This window comes from Cladosporium halotolerans, assembly GCF_011745625.1.
Source record: "Cladosporium halotolerans strain TM138-S3 chromosome Unknown Sca7, whole genome shotgun sequence".
Lineage (NCBI taxonomy): Eukaryota > Fungi > Ascomycota > Dothideomycetes > Cladosporiales > Cladosporiaceae > Cladosporium > Cladosporium halotolerans.
Window position 1 is genome coordinate 57,548 of NW_027191458.1, and position 14,896 is coordinate 72,443.

Sequence of the window (14,896 nt, forward strand, 5' to 3'; positions counted from 1 at the left end):
ATCAACATGGACTTCGTCAAGAACGCAATGGGCGGCGGCGGCAACAGCTCCGAGAACCAGCAGCCCTCCGGCTCCGGCGAGCAGAAGTCTGGCGGCGGCGGAGGCTTCCTCGGCGGCCTCGGTGACAAGCTCAACGGCGCTGCTGGCGGCGGAGCCGAGGGCGAGAAGAACGAGGACTACCTTGACAAGGGTGAGTGATTGCCTATGAGTCCCACGCCATCTTGGGAGGTTGCTTGACTGACACAACGTTTGCAGGCATCGACATGGTCCAGGAGCGCATGGGCCAGGGCAAGCAGGACAACGAGAGCGCCGTCGAGCAGGCCAAGGACGAGCAGATCTCAGACTTCATCCGTGGGCAGTACAAGAGCGTCTCTGGCAGCGACATGCCGATCAAGGACAAGCCTACCACTTTTGACAAGAGCACCGACTAAGCTGCGGCACAGCTTTGCTGGAAGAAATCAGTCATTAAAGACTTGGAGCTCGGAATTCCGATGTAGCATGAACTGAATGAATGACGAACAGAGTAACCACATTTCGTTTTGCCAGCCCTTACGAGGTTGGCAGGAACTGCTACCACCATAATAACGACCAGTGCTCATGTATCAATTGAACGATGAGTTTCAGGAGGTAGTTGATGTCTTTGAAAACGAAACAGAATGTCATCACAGCCCCGCCCGCGTCTCGACAGGCACAGCCCATAACCCGTATGCATTTTCTTAGAAATTACCTGACACGTCTAATGCCTCCAAATCCTCACCGCCTTATCCTGCCCACCACTCCCCACCCTCTCGCCATCCGGGCTCCAGTCCACCGCGAAAACCTGATCCTTATGCCCCGGCAAATTCTCCGCCAACTTGCCCGTCCGCACCTCCCACGCCTTCAGCGTCGTGTCCTTGCTTCCCGAAACCAGCAAGCGGCTGTCCGGGCTGAAAGCAACCATGTACACGGCGCCGACGTGCCCGCGCAGCGTGTGCAGGTACTTGCCGTCGGCGGCGTTCCAGAGCTTGACGTGGTTGTCGAAGCCCGCGGACGCGATCGTCGTGCCGTCCGGGGAGAAGGTGACGTGGTTGACCTGCTTCTGGTGGCCGATGAGGCGCGCGAGGGGCTTCGTCGACTTCGAGGGCTCCCACAGGTAGATTGTGCAGTCGTCTGAGGCGGTCACGAGGCGCTCGACGCCGTGCGCGGGGAGCGTGGCGGCTTTGTAGCGCTCGAGGGCTTTGGCGCGTTTGCCTTCGACTGTGTCGGGGATTTCTTTCTTGCCTTTGTGGTCATGGAAGCCTGTGCGGAGGACGTGGTCGGTGGAGAGGGCGAGGTGATTGACCCAGTGGGCGTGCGAGGAGAGAGTGTGCAGCAGAGTGCCCTTGCGAGCGTCCCAAAGCTTGACGGTGCGGTCGTGCGAAGCCGTGTAGATTGTGCCGCCTTCACCGGCGCCGCCCCATTTCACGCATGATACGCTCGCCTTGTGGCCGGTCAGGGCCATGTCTGTGTGCTTGCTGACTGCGTCCCAGATGCGGACGGTGAAATCACGGCTGGCGGATGCGAGGCGTGGGCGTCCCGTCTCGCGCAAATGGTAGGGTTCCCAGCATATGCTCGTGATCCATTTGGTGTGACCTTTGAGAGCGCCGCCCAGCGGCGTGCCGGTTTTAGGGTCCCAGAGGCGAACGGTGTTGTCCATGCTGCCGGTGGCGAGAATGCCGTCGTCCGGCGACCAGGCGACCGCAAGCACCCAACCAGTGTGTCCCTTCAGGGTGTGCATCGGCGTTCCAGTATCGCAGTCCCATATTCTAGCGGTGTTGTCTCCACTGCCTGTTGCTAGTCTACTTGAGCTCCCGGGCGAAAAAGCTGTTGTGAGGATGCTCTCTCCGTGTCCGCTAATGCTTGCTGAACATCTTGTCACCGCTTTGACCTTGAACACCGCCTCTGCTCTGCAAGGAATATCCAGCTGCAACTCTGTCGTCACCTTTCCCTGCACGTATGCCTTGATCACTTCATCCTGGTTGAATTCGCCCTCGCCGATAGGGTTGTAGAAGCGATAAGGTAATCTTTCTGTCGGGTCTGTGTGGCCGAGAAGGCTGTTGAGGAGAAGCGAAAGGTTCTTCGGGTCGAGATCTGCGAGCGATACTGTGACAACGGGCCCGTGGGGCTCGCCTGTGTCTGCGTCTCTGAACTGAATGCGTTGGAGGCCTTCGGGAACCGCAGCAGGAGCTGCGACCTGCTCGCGGGCGCGTGTGGCCTCGGAGGTCTTTTGCCGCTTGGAAGGCGGAGGCAGAACGGTCGCCATGTCGAATCTGGAATTTCAGGGCGGTAGGATGGATTTTGGTGAAACTATTCTTGCCGGCGCATTCGTCTGTAGAAGGAAATAATCTTGACGCTGCGGACCCTTTCCGCTCCAAAATTTCCAGCATGTGAACTTGGAGGTGCAGCTTTCTTGGGCTTGCCGCTCGACTTTCTAGAAGAACACCACATTCGCTACGAGACTGTCGCAAGAGCGGGCGATCGCTGAGAAGAGAAGGAGATTGTGGAGTCCATTTGAAAAGATATTGCATGGGCAGAAGTTGAAGGCATAAGAGGGTACCGACCGAGGAAGCCCGCGAAAATGGCGTACAAAGCCGATGTCAAGACGACTTTCGACCCAACTCGTGTGATCCAGCCGATCTACACCGGCGGAACTGTAGCAACCAGCGGTAACGGCAAGATCCTGGCCACATGCCTCGGCGAGGAGGCTCTTCTCACAGATCTAAACACTGGAGCGCATTTGGCGCGGATAGAAGGCGTGAGTCTCGCTGCTTGAAAGAAGGTCCTTTGCTCTCTCTGGACTGACCGTTGACCAAGATCGCAGGACGGTGAGCAAATCACTACGCTTGCGTTCACACCCGACGGCCTCTATCTCGCAATATGCTCGAGATCCTTGTCTATGCGCATCTATGCGCTGCGACCTTCAGACGACCTGGACGAGACAATTGAGCCGAAACTTCTGCGCACCGTAAAGCCCCATGCTGCTCCCGTCGTCACCAGCGCCGTCGACTCAACAAGCTCTCTTCTGGCTACTGGAGGTGCAGACGGAATTGTAAAAGTATGGGATCTGAGAGGAGGCTTTGTCACACATACATTTCACGGCCACAGCGGCGTCATTTCTGCGCTCCACTTCTTCCAGGTGGAAGCTTCCGAGGAGCAGCCAACGAGCAAGAGCAAGAAGCGAAAGAGCAGACAGCAGGATGAGGAGGAGAATTCAGATGAGGCCACGATCGGATACAGGCTGGCTTCCGGTGGAGAGGATGGAAAAGTCAGGGTTTGGGATCTGCACAAGCGCAAGAGCGTCGCCATACTTGATTCTCATGTTTCCGTGGTCAGGAGCCTGGATTACTCTCCGGAGCAGAAATTGCTGCTCTCAGGCAGCCGGGACAAGACCGTGATCGCATGGGATGCACCAACGTGGAAGGCGAAGGCTACCGTGCCGGTGCTTGAGGTCGTCGAAAGCGTTGGCTTTGTGCAGGAGGGCGCATATTTTTATACCGCCGGTGAAACCGCCAGGCTTCGGGTTTGGAGCGTCGAGGCTGGCGGCGAGATCACCGAAGAGCAAGAGCCTGGTTCGGAGATTGAGGCGATCGTGCAGGTATTACATCAACCGGGTCTCCCGTTCGTGCTTACCGTGCATGCGGATCAGACACTGGTTTTGAGGTCACTAGAACCTCTGGCAACACGACCAAACCGCAAGATCCCATCACTTCCTGTCATCCGACGCATTTCCGGTACACACGACGAAGTCATCGACCTGGCATACATCGGGTCAGATCGCAATCTGCTTGCCTTGGCAACCAACCTTGAGGATATCCGCATCGTTTCATTGGAAGGCGGAGCTTCTCGTTCATCAAGCGATACGCCGTACTTTGGCGCGGACGTAGCGCTTTTGAAAGGCCACGACGATATCATCATCACAATTGACTCAGACTGGTCAGGTCACTGGCTTGCGACAGGTGCGAAGGATAACACAGCCAAGCTTTGGAGACTGGACCCAGCCAACAACTCATACGAGTGCTACGCGACTTTCACAGGCCATGCCGAGAGCATTGGAGCTGTGGCATTACCGAACGCGGTTCCCCAACTCGGATCTAAGGCTTACAACAACCCGCTCGAGCACCCTCCAAAGTTCCTCATCACAGGTAGTCAGGACAAGACGATCAAGCGATGGGATATCGGTACGCAAGGCAAGGCCGCACGTGCCAATTACACCCGCAAGGCGCACGACAAGGACATCAACGCGATCGAAGTGTCTCATTCGGAAAATGCACCGCTGTTTGCTTCCGCGTCCCAGGATCGCACGGTCAAGATTTGGGATGTTGAGGCCGGGGAAACCATTGGTGTGCTGCGTGGACACAAGCGTGGTGTCTGGTCTGTTGCTTTCGCACCCACCGACATGCCTGCCCTGACCACCGGCGAAAGCGGCGGAGCAAGCAGCGCCAAGGGCATGGTAGTGACGGGTAGCGGTGACAAGACTGTGCGTGTGTGGAGTCTGACGGACTACAGCTGCTTGCGGACATTCGAAGGTCACGTAAACAGTGTGTTGAAGGTTGTGTGGCTCCCGCCTCCGCCCAAGCAGGCAAAGAGCGATTCACGAAGAGGCATTCAAGTTGCAAGTGCTGCTGGCGATGGTCTCGTGAAGGTGTGGGATGCACAGAGTGGCGAATGTGCGGCGACATTAGACAATCACATCGATCGTGTGTGGGCTCTTGCGGTCAAGCCGAAGCCCTTGCTCTCCGAGGCAGAGCAGAAGAGACTGAGCAGCAAGGACTCTGAAATGGCTGACGCCGATGAGGACGAGTCCCACGAGGACCAAGTTACACTGGTGTCCGGTTCTGCCGACAGCACCCTCACATTCTGGACCGATACCACCGCAATCACCGCACAGCAGGCCACCACCCAGGCGACAGCTCGCATAGAGCAAGACCAAGAACTCCAGAACCACATCCGCGCCAACAACTACCGCGAAGCCATCGTCCTTGCCCTCCAACTCAACCACCCCAAACGCCTCCTCGACCTCTTCAGCGCAGTCGTCAGCGGGACACACGACCCTGCTTCAATCTGCGGCAATGCCGATGTCGACGAGGTGCTCTCCAACCTTAGTGATGCTCATCTCTGGGCCTTGCTCCGCCGTCTGCGTGACTGGAATGCGAACGCCCGCACTCACAATGTAGCGCAGCACATCCTCTACGCTCTTTTGCGATTACATCCCAAGGAGCGTCTCCTGAATGTCCGCAAGAGGAGAAAGACGCCCATCCCTGCTATCGATGAAGAAGTCAACGGCGATTTGGCCCAAGCGATGGGAACTCTGAGCACGAAGGAGAAGACGCAGGAAAGCGTGAAGGATGTTCTCGATGGCTTGAAGGCCTACACCGAGAGGCATTACCAGCGTCTGGACAAGATGAGCGAAGAGCGATTCGTCTTGCTCTGGGCGCTGCAACAAATGGATGGTGTCGCTGCCGGAGGTGCCCTTGATGGATTCCGGAACGACGATGTGATGATGCTGGAATAGAGGGTAGGAGAAGATGCTAGAGCATGGCAGGAAAATTTGGTAGTCGAATGTAAGATCCAATGTGACGACTGGAAGAGAATAAGATTTTCCTCACGCCTCTAGAGAATTCTCACAACAAAATTCAGCTTCATGATGGCACTTCGACGATTCGATACGTTTCACGAAACATCAATTGGAAGAACTGACGATCGTTCGAGAGCGAACTTGGAGATGCTTCGTCTCCGGCGAGAAACAATATAAAGGGCTCTTCCTGGCCCTCCCTCTCAATCTTTTCTTCCCATCCTCCTCAACCACAGCGTGATTAACCTCAGTACAGCTACCTAGCTCGCACCACCGACACCAATTATCCTTTACCATATCGACAACAGTATACGACCTCTCACATTAGCATAAACAGAATCCCAACTTCTCGGTCCATTTGACCTTAATCTGATCAAGATCACCGGTACAATCTCGATTCTCAACTGCCAATCGTCGACTATCATGGGGTACTCAGATTCCACCGGCGCGGGAAGACACTGGATGTCTCGGCGCAGTTTCTCCATCATGTTCGCCCGTCTCATGGTAACCCTGCTCGCTCTATGCTTCGTCTCCGAGTTGCCCCATCTCCTCACCTTCGCCCACGCCAGTCCGACAACTCACCTGGCGCGTCGCGAATCCTTGCAAGAGCGTGGGATTGGGGACGCCCTTCTTCAGCCTCTAAGGGACGCCAACATGACCCAGGTCTTCGGAGTCATCCTGAAGAGCATCATCCCTCCTTTACCTGTCCCTTCCTCTCATTCGCCGACCCCGCCGACCGAGCACGGTACGGCTGCGATCGACAAGGTCGCACATCACGCTGCCAAAGAACTCCAATTCAACCTTGACTTTGACCGAATTCACGAGGTGTTCGAGGCGTCTTATGCGCGTCGGGATCAGAGCGGTGATCCGGCGACGGTGGATGAAAGGTGGATTGCAAAGCAAATGTCGGAGGAGATTCCCAAGTTGAAAAAGCAATTTGAGGGACTACTCAAGCAAGCATCGACTCCTGGTCAGAAGCGCGACGTCGTCCTCGCTCTGCACAAAAACCCCAGTGACCAGAGCCCGGAAACGTCAAGCGACGCAGATCTCGACGTTACTGAGGAATCGTTGTCCAATTATGTCCTGGAGGACTTGGCAGCTGGCAATGGGACCACGAAGTTGACCTCCGAGAAGTCTTTTGCCGCTCACAGGTACGAGGAAGAGCACAAGGAATCACCTGTGGAGGCTGTGCAGAGATGGGTGAACCAGACTCTCGACAAAATCATTCCGGATGAGGTTCGTGGTTCGATTTGCGAGCATGTAGGCGTCGAGTGGCACGAATTGGCAAGCACTTCAAGCAATCGCGACGTGTCCGCATGGCCTGTCAAGATGAAGAAAACTATTGGAGAATACTGGATTTCGAGGGGAGCGTACATCTTGGAGCTCTATTCGTCGAGGAATACGCTCCCAACCTCTGCTTCATCCAATTCAAAGACAAGCACCAGCCTTCCCACCATCGTCGTAACAGGTCTCACCACAGGCCTACACCCAAATAGCTCTGCCACATTGACGAGTTCGAAGTCCGATCCAACGACGACGACGAGCCTTGCTTCTGTACGTTCTACGGCAACCCAAGCGACTTCCGGCAAACTCCACGCCCGTCAAACGGCTACCCCGGACCCGAAAGTGGAACTCAAGGATCTATTCTGGAATACTCCCGAAAAGCGCAGTAATGGACGTGCCCACGCCTTTGACATTCAGGGCCAGCAAGCAAACTCCAAGGCAAGTGTGTCTCGTGTCCATTTGAAGAGAGACTTCCATGACGTGCGATCATTCACGACACTTGCAAGCTCTCCATACTCTGATCCTAGCCCCTCCCAGCAACTCGAGAATAGCTTTGAGGAACGGGATGCAGAAGCGAAGAAGGGCGGTTCGGGCGGAAAGAAAGGTTCGGCCCCCGCGGCCAAAGCAGTATCGTCGGCTCCCAGCAAACCTACCTCAAAGGCCACCAGCGCTGCACCGGAGACCTCCAAGGCTACATCTCAAAAGGCTGCCGCAACCTCCAGTGCACATTCGTCAAAGACCTCATCTCACAAGGAATCCGCGACTTCCAGTGCCGACTCAAAGGAGTCTGAAAAAGAAGCGCCTGCGTCGTCATCCTCTCACAGTAAGACTGCTTCAGCAAGCGGCAAAGCTAAAGCAAAGGCGACTGCTGCTCTAGGACTCGCAACAGACGCCTTCAGCAGCTTCCAGGCTTCACAGAAAGGCGAAGAAGGCACCGGAGGCGCTGCGGGCACAGCTGGAAAACTCGCAAGCTCCGCTTGGGACTCACGCAGGGGCCGCAAGAAACATGGATCGTCGGCCCATTCGAGCGCTGCAGCTGAGGAAGAGGCGATGGCTTCGGATGAGGCTGAAGTTGCCGCTGACGAAACCACAGTGGAAGAAGAGGCCCCCGTTGAGGAGTCTACTGGAAGCTCTCACTCCTCTAAGCTGAAGTCTCATGGGCGCTCAGGCAAAGGCCATGGCAAGAGTAGCTCTACGCACTCCAGTTCCAATGCAGACATCAGCGAGAGCGAGGTCGTCGAAGAGTCTCCTGAATCTGAGACTGAGATTGCCGCTGAAGAACAACCTCCGGCATCGAGTAGAAAGAAAACATCGAGTCATGGAACCTCAAAGAAAGGCCACGGCTCGGCTACGCTTCAGCGTCTCACAAGACGAGCAGCAATGGCACTGGGAGACAAACGCCCAGCAAGTCCTGGTCAGGATGAGGATCCGTCGACTAAACGGACACGCGTAGAAGATCGTACAGGCGCTTCTGGAAATGGTGTCGCGGCTGCATCTTCGCCGGGCGTCTCTGGAGGCGGTATGGGAGCAACTGGGCTAGGAAGTTCTTACGGCGATGTGAGTCCTGCTGGGCCGGTGCAAGGAGCTAACGAAGGCACCTCTGGGCTCGAAAATACAGTTGGAGGAGCTGTATCCCAGGCAGATGGCTCAGCCAGTGCCGCCGGAGCATCTCCCGCGAGTAATTCCCCTGCTGGCAGCCAGGATGTCTCTGGAAGCTCACTGGGTTCATCATCTGTACCGGATATCCCCTCGTCCTCTGGTAGGTTGCACGGAAGCGATGCGCCTTTGGATGAGGCTGGCCCGGCTGCGAAAGGTGATGCAGGGTATGTAGCTGGCAGCGACTACGAGTTCTCGGCAGGTTATTCGGGCTATAGCACGGATCGGGATACCTCAGATGTCTCGACCTTGCAACCAGATCACAAATCCGCTGGCGACTTGGGAAACTCTGGTGCTCCCGCAATTCGGCCTACGTCAAGCATGAGTGTGCCTTCACTTCAGAGTACGGCGGCTTCTAACGATTGGAGTTCCATGAACAATCTCCGGTCTTACTACAACAAGCATACCAACACCCTCAATTCTGCGTCTCCAGTTGTAGAAAACGGTGACTATGCTGCAGAGAACCATGATGATGATTGGGGCATTACTGCCGAGCCTGATTCATACCTGAAGCAATCTCCAAACAACCCTTACCTCAGCTCTCCAAAGATCGCAGGCGGCGATAATTATGCTGCCAACGGTAATTCGCCTGCGGACCTCGATCACACTGGGAGAAGCTGTATCGAGCCCCAAGGGACCGTCTATTTTCGTCACATCTCCCGGAGGTCCAAAACTATACGCTGCGGAAGTTGCCCACTGGAGTGAGGATGGATTGCTGTTGCCACCGCCCATGAACAGTTCTCCATATTCGATGGCTCACCACGGTTCGGCACCTGTCCCGTCGACTGCAGGAGCAATCGCATCCGATTCTGCCAATGCCGTGCCCACTACTAAAGCCAATGTTGCCGGAACTAGTTTGCCGGCCGCACAGCCCTCCGGCACAGTGATTCGTAGACTCGCCAGACGATCCGCCAGAGCACCCCTTGAAGCGTCGGACCAATTTGAAGATGAGGGCAGTAGCGGCAGCGGTAGCAGTGCAGAAGACAATGCCGATGACACAGATGGCGAGATGTCTTCTACGCCCATCACGGACAGCACCACTTCTATGGACGAGCCAGGCTCATCCGGCGATGACACGTATTCTTCCGAGGCACTGGAAGCTACTTCAGCAAGTGGTGATTACTCTTCAGCTAGCGATCCTGCACCCAGTGGCACTTCAGCCATCGACTCTTCCCCCAGCGATACTTCAGGCGGTAACATGTCCGCGGCAGATGACTCGCAAACGCCTAGTGATGAAGCAGCCTTGACATTGAGCACATCTTCGTCCGATGAGTCTCCTGCTGCTCTCCTGGAACACGCTTCGTCACTCGTAAGTCAGGCGATCAAGGCTCTTTCAGGAGGTGGAAGCGATGGGGGAGATTCCACATCGTATCCCGAAAGCCCTGAGTCTGTCGGAAGCACCGCCGCTGACATAGACTCTTCAATTTCTTCTTCGTCTTCTTCCTACTCTGATCTTGGCGATGAGGCAACCGCTGGCACATCATCTGCGGCGGGTTCAATTGATGCAGTAGGTTCTCCGTCATCAAAATCTATGGGCATTGACTCCACCGGCGCGAACACTGATATGAGTGGTGCTGCGACCGGTTCTGGACTTGACTCAAGCTCTGGCAGTGCATCCAGCCTAGGTGACACGACAGACTCGGTATCTTTTGGTGCTATGGGCGGCGACATGAGCAGTGCGACTGGTGGCACGAGTGATATTTCCCTTGACTCCACCGCTGGCTCTACCAGCTCATCAGCCAGGGCAGGCGGATACTCTCCCTCGTCACTCGACGCAGCAGATCCCATGTCATCGGGCTTTTCAGGCGTTGGTGGCAGCAGCGCAAGCATGAGCGATACTTTGTCTGGATCTTCAGGCGCTGACTCTTCGAGTTCGCCACCCAAGGGTAGCGTGCCCGGGTCCACTGCTCTTGACGGCTCAGACACTATTTCGTCAGGCTCTTCTACATCCGAAAGCAGTAACGCGAACAGTGACATTAGTGGCACGACTGCGATTGATCCTGGTTCTGACTCCATGTCGAGCTCTACCACTTCGTCGGTGCAGGGCAGTGGACCCGCAGCTGCTGCACCGGACGCATCAGATCCCAGATTAGCCCATTTTCTAAGCACTGGCCCTGGAGACGCGACCAGCATCATGAATGACAGTCCGTCAGGAACAGGAGGCGACTCTGACGCTGATTCTGGCAGCTCGTCAGCCGCCGGAAGTCGATCGTCGCCTTCCAGCCTCGGGGCATCAGAGCCTGTATCTTCCGACCCCCTCGGCGCCCCAGGAATCGGTGCGAGCAGTGGGATGAGTGATAGCCTGACTGGCACCGGATCTATCTCTGGGGCTGGATCTGGGCCCTTGCACGGCGCAGGGTCGAGTTCTGGCTCTGCATCTGGCAGTCAATCTGGTGCAATGAGCGGAGGAGCCGCATCACTGCCTTAGAGCGCATGCGGGTCTGAATCCAATTTCTGATCCCCTCCATGTTGGCAATTGGTGAGAGGGCATGAGACTGGTATGGCGGTGAACCGAACACTTCGGGTCGATGTGGAAAGCTGGAGTAATTCGAGCTGTTCAAAAAGAGTTTCTTTTGTGACTATTAATCTGTATTGATGCTGGATTTAGTTGTAATAATTAGCTGCTTGATATTCCTGTACAACCGTTATTTCACTCGAGTGCAGCCGAACCTCAGGAACGGAACTAAACGTGGAAACGTGAGGTCAAACCTACCTCTGACCTGGATAGGCGCAAATTCTACGAAGTCGCAAGATAAACAGAACGGAATCTTAAGTGAGACAAAAGTAAAGGAAGACATATTCCATATCAACCTAATCTATACTACGGCAAACACATCGAACCAAAGAATCAACCGCACGCATTAGAAGAAAGGCCCAACAGAGCAGTGACCAATTCAGCAAGCCAGTCTCTACTCGCCAACCAAAAAAAAAGGTAAGCAACAAGAGACCTTGCCTCGCCGACAGCCACGCCGCCCTCCGAACCTTTCCCAAGAGAAGAGCCAAAACAGAACGTGTTTTTGTGGAAACCCTGCGTTTCAATGCCAATCACCCATTTTCATTTCATCGCGCGCCCCGGCCTCTTCGGAAACCCCATCTCATTCCGCATCGAGAGGGTGAAGTGAAGGCCCAAAGCGCAAGACATTCGAAGGAGCACAAGCCCTCTTTCCTTCCGAGATGCCACCTTTTTCGTCGTGTTCGCCAAAAAGGGAGACCCGGAAAAAAGAGGAAAAGATCTATCAAGGTATCATCTGAAAAAGGAAAACAAGCAGGTCGCGTCTTCACTCGCTCGAGAAAGAAGTCCACAAGCTCCGGGAAAACGGGAAGGTGCGCAGAAGCTCAAGGCCTTGAGTGGTCGGTTTCCGCAGGTGTCGCCCTGCACCCGGCTGCCAGGTGGTTGACGACACCGATATGGCCCCAAGAGCCGCCGCGCAAGACATATCCCTTTCTCTCCGGTTTTTTTTTCCAGCAAGCAAAGCCGCAAATAACGCCCGAGTTGTGGATGATCAACATATGCAGAGTTCGCTTTTGGTTGGGTAGTAAAAAAGCAGGGTATTAACGCCGTATGCGAGCAAGCAAGCACGCTCTCGCTCCAGCAAACCAGCGGTCGGAAAGCAGATAGTCGTAAACCGGTCGTGATGCACGTGCGTTCGTCAGCAAGAGGCCCAGATGTAATCCCGTCAGGCCGTATGCGGAAAAACCCAGGCGCACTGAGTCCAGTAGAGAGCGCCAACTTTCCCCACGCCGATGCTATGCAGTCAGGCTGGAAAGTCAACGCGATGTATCATGCTGATTTGATAACCGAGTGGAAGCGCACGCTCGATCGCAAGTCGAAAAAAGAAAGAAACATTAAAGGGAACTGGCGAATCAAAGGCCTCAGTGCAGCAGAGAAGCCGGGAGAGGCTGAGCCGATGAGGCGCTGAGGTTCTACCACCAGCTGGAGGGGCCGCTCGGGTTGCCGTAGCCACCGCCGCCCATGGGGCCACCCATGCCCATGCCGGGGCCGCCGTAGCTGCCGCCCATACCCATACCGCCACCCATGCCCATGCCCATGCCACCGGCATAGCCAGGACGCTGTCCGCCGCCGAAGGTACGGACGTCACGGGTGGCAGCAGCACCACGGCCGCGACCACCAGAGCGGCCACCACGGCCACCGCCGAAGCCACCACCCTCGCGGGCGATGCTCTCGAGAAAGCCAGGGACCTCCTGGTTGGCCTCCTTGAGCAGCTCGATGAGGTCACGGACGACACCACGGTTGCCACGGTTGAAGAAGGCAGTGGAGACACCAGTGTTTCCGGCACGGCCAGTACGACCGATACGGTGGACGTAGTCGTCAATGTCGGTGGGAAGGTCGTAGTTGACGACGTGCTTCACGTTGGGGATATCGAGACCACGAGCAGCGACGGCAGTGGCGACGAGGATCGGGGCGCGGCCAGAACGGAACATCTCGAGGGCGCGCTCACGCTCACGCTGAGTGCGGTCACCGTGAATGGAGGTGGCAGGGAAGCCCTGGTTGATGAGGAAGTCGGAGAGGGTGTCGGCCATGCGCTTGGTCTCGACGAAGATCAGGGTAAGACCGGCACCGTGGGTGTGAAGGATGTCGAGCAGCACACTACGCTTGTCCATGTCCTCCACGTACTCGACCTTCTGGGTGATGTTCTCAGAGGTGGAACCAACGCGGCCAACAGACAAGAAGATGTAGTCGCTGAGGAAGTCGCGGGCGAGCATCTGGATGTCGCGGGGGAAGGTGGCGGAAAACATGAGAGTCTGGCGGCCGTTGGTGGGGGGCATGTCCTCGCCCTCGACAATGCGACGAATCTGGGGCTCGAAACCCATGTCAAGCATGCGGTCAGCCTCGTCGAGGACCAGGTACTTGATGTTCTGGAGAGAGATGCGGCCACGCTCGATCAGGTCGACAAGACGACCGGGGGTAGCGACAAGCAGGTCACAGCCACGCTCGATCTGGCGGAGCTGGGAGCCAATGTCGGCACCACCGTAGACGACGCAAGGGCGGACCCAAGAGCGGTAGGCGAACTTGCGGGCCTCGTCGAAGATCTGAGAGACAAGCTCACGGGTGGGAGCGAGGATGAGGGAGGTCGGGTAAGCCTTGCGCTGGCGGGCGAAACCAGACTGGGGAGGGGCGTTGCCGCTGGGACCGTTCTGGAAGGCCTGGGAGAGGATGGGGAAGAGGAAACCGCCAGTCTTTCCGGAACCGGTCTGAGCGCAAGCCATGAGGTCACGGCCGCCCATGACGATGGGGATGGAGTATTTCTGGACGGGAGTCGGGACCTTGTAGCCAGCCAGGTTGATGTTGCTGATGAGGTGGTCATCGAGCGGCGGGTTGGAGAAGACGTTGACGGGCTCGGGAACGCCCTCACCGGAAGCTTCAACGGGGATGTCATCGTATTTCTCGAAGTTGATACCGGTCTCTTGCTTGCTGGTCGGGTCGGTCGCAACGCCAAAGAGTTCGCGCTCAACGCGCTGGTTGGCAGGGCCGGGCACGTGCTTGCCGTCGACCCAGCGTCCATCGCCAGAGCCACCGTTCTGGCGGCCGCCAGCGCCGCCGCCGGGTGCGCCGCCGTAAGCGTTGCGGTCAAAACCACCGCGACCACCGGGAGGGCCGGCGGGGCCGCGAGGCTCAAAGTTGGGCGCGCCGCCCCAGCCGCCGCGAGGTCCACCGTAGCTGTGGTGTGGTTAGCTATTGCTCAGATATGTCGCATCTCGTTGTGTACGAAGACTTACCCAGGGCCGGGACCGTAGCCGTTCATGCCGCCCATAGGAGGAGGGCCGTCGAAGCCAGCAGGAGGGCCAGCGGGCGGGCCGCGCGCACCTCTCATGTGAGGCGGGATGTAGGCAGAGCGTCCTTGACCGAAGCCGCCGTTCTGCTGGCCGGGCTTGGGAGCGTGCTGAGAGTCCTGCAGGCTGAGGTTGTTCATGTTGAGCTGGTCCGCCATGATTGCAATGTCGTCGTTCCGCGAGGTGGTGGAAGTGGGTTACGTTTGAGTTGAAGGGAGTGTAAGTCGGTCGGTGTGTATTGCTTGTGCAGAAGGCACGTGCGTCGTCTCGTACAAGGAACGCTTGCAAAGAGACACAGAAATGCTGATCTGAAACGGAGAAGTTTCTTGTTTCGGGTGATGGGAGGAAGAGTGTGGGTGGGTGATGTGAGGCTGGCTGCGTGAAATCACGGTGTAGTTTTTCTAAGAGAGAAGGGTCTGCCCATCACAGCGCGGGCCGTCCCTTGGCGCTAGTGGCGACTTGACGCTGCTGACCCGGTGCTTGCGATTGGCCCCTGCGCATGAGGGTTGCTCAACGTGAAAGTCAGAAGCAACAGTGGCGAGCATGTTCATATGACGATGCGGTGCGTTGGTA

The 14,896-nt window shown here is 56.6% G+C and overlaps 4 protein-coding genes across 4 annotated transcripts; 2 read left to right on the plus strand and 2 right to left on the minus strand.

The window, feature by feature from the left end:
• Positions 1–6: 6 nt before the first annotated feature.
• On the plus strand, positions 7–431 carry WHR41_02767 (uncharacterized protein; the record flags this gene model as incomplete). The annotated part of the gene is made up of 2 exons (XM_069371373.1): positions 7–190; positions 256–431. 2 exons carry the CDS (start codon positions 7–9, stop codon positions 429–431), a joined length of 360 nt encoding a protein of 119 aa, XP_069231544.1.
• A 305-nt stretch (positions 432–736) lies between these two features.
• Positions 737–2,281, minus strand: WHR41_02768 (uncharacterized protein; the record flags this gene model as incomplete). The annotated part of the gene is made up of 1 exon (XM_069371374.1): positions 737–2,281. The coding sequence occupies one exon, from the start codon at positions 2,279–2,281 to the stop codon at positions 737–739; it is 1,545 nt and encodes a 514-aa protein (XP_069231547.1).
• Positions 2,282–2,470: 189 nt separating this feature from the next.
• Positions 2,471–5,668, plus strand: WHR41_02769 (uncharacterized protein). The gene is made up of 2 exons (XM_069371375.1): positions 2,471–2,773; positions 2,840–5,668. Exons 1-2 carry the CDS (start codon positions 2,597–2,599, stop codon positions 5,528–5,530), a joined length of 2,868 nt encoding a protein of 955 aa, XP_069231546.1. The 5' UTR covers positions 2,471–2,596; the 3' UTR covers positions 5,531–5,668.
• A 6,786-nt stretch (positions 5,669–12,454) lies between these two features.
• On the minus strand, positions 12,455–14,481 carry ded1 (ATP-dependent RNA helicase ded1; the record flags this gene model as incomplete). Its single annotated transcript, XM_069371376.1, has 2 exons — positions 12,455–14,210; positions 14,270–14,481. The coding sequence occupies 2 exons, from the start codon at positions 14,479–14,481 to the stop codon at positions 12,455–12,457; spliced, it is 1,968 nt and encodes a 655-aa protein (XP_069231369.1).
• Positions 14,482–14,896: the final 415 nt, after the last annotated feature.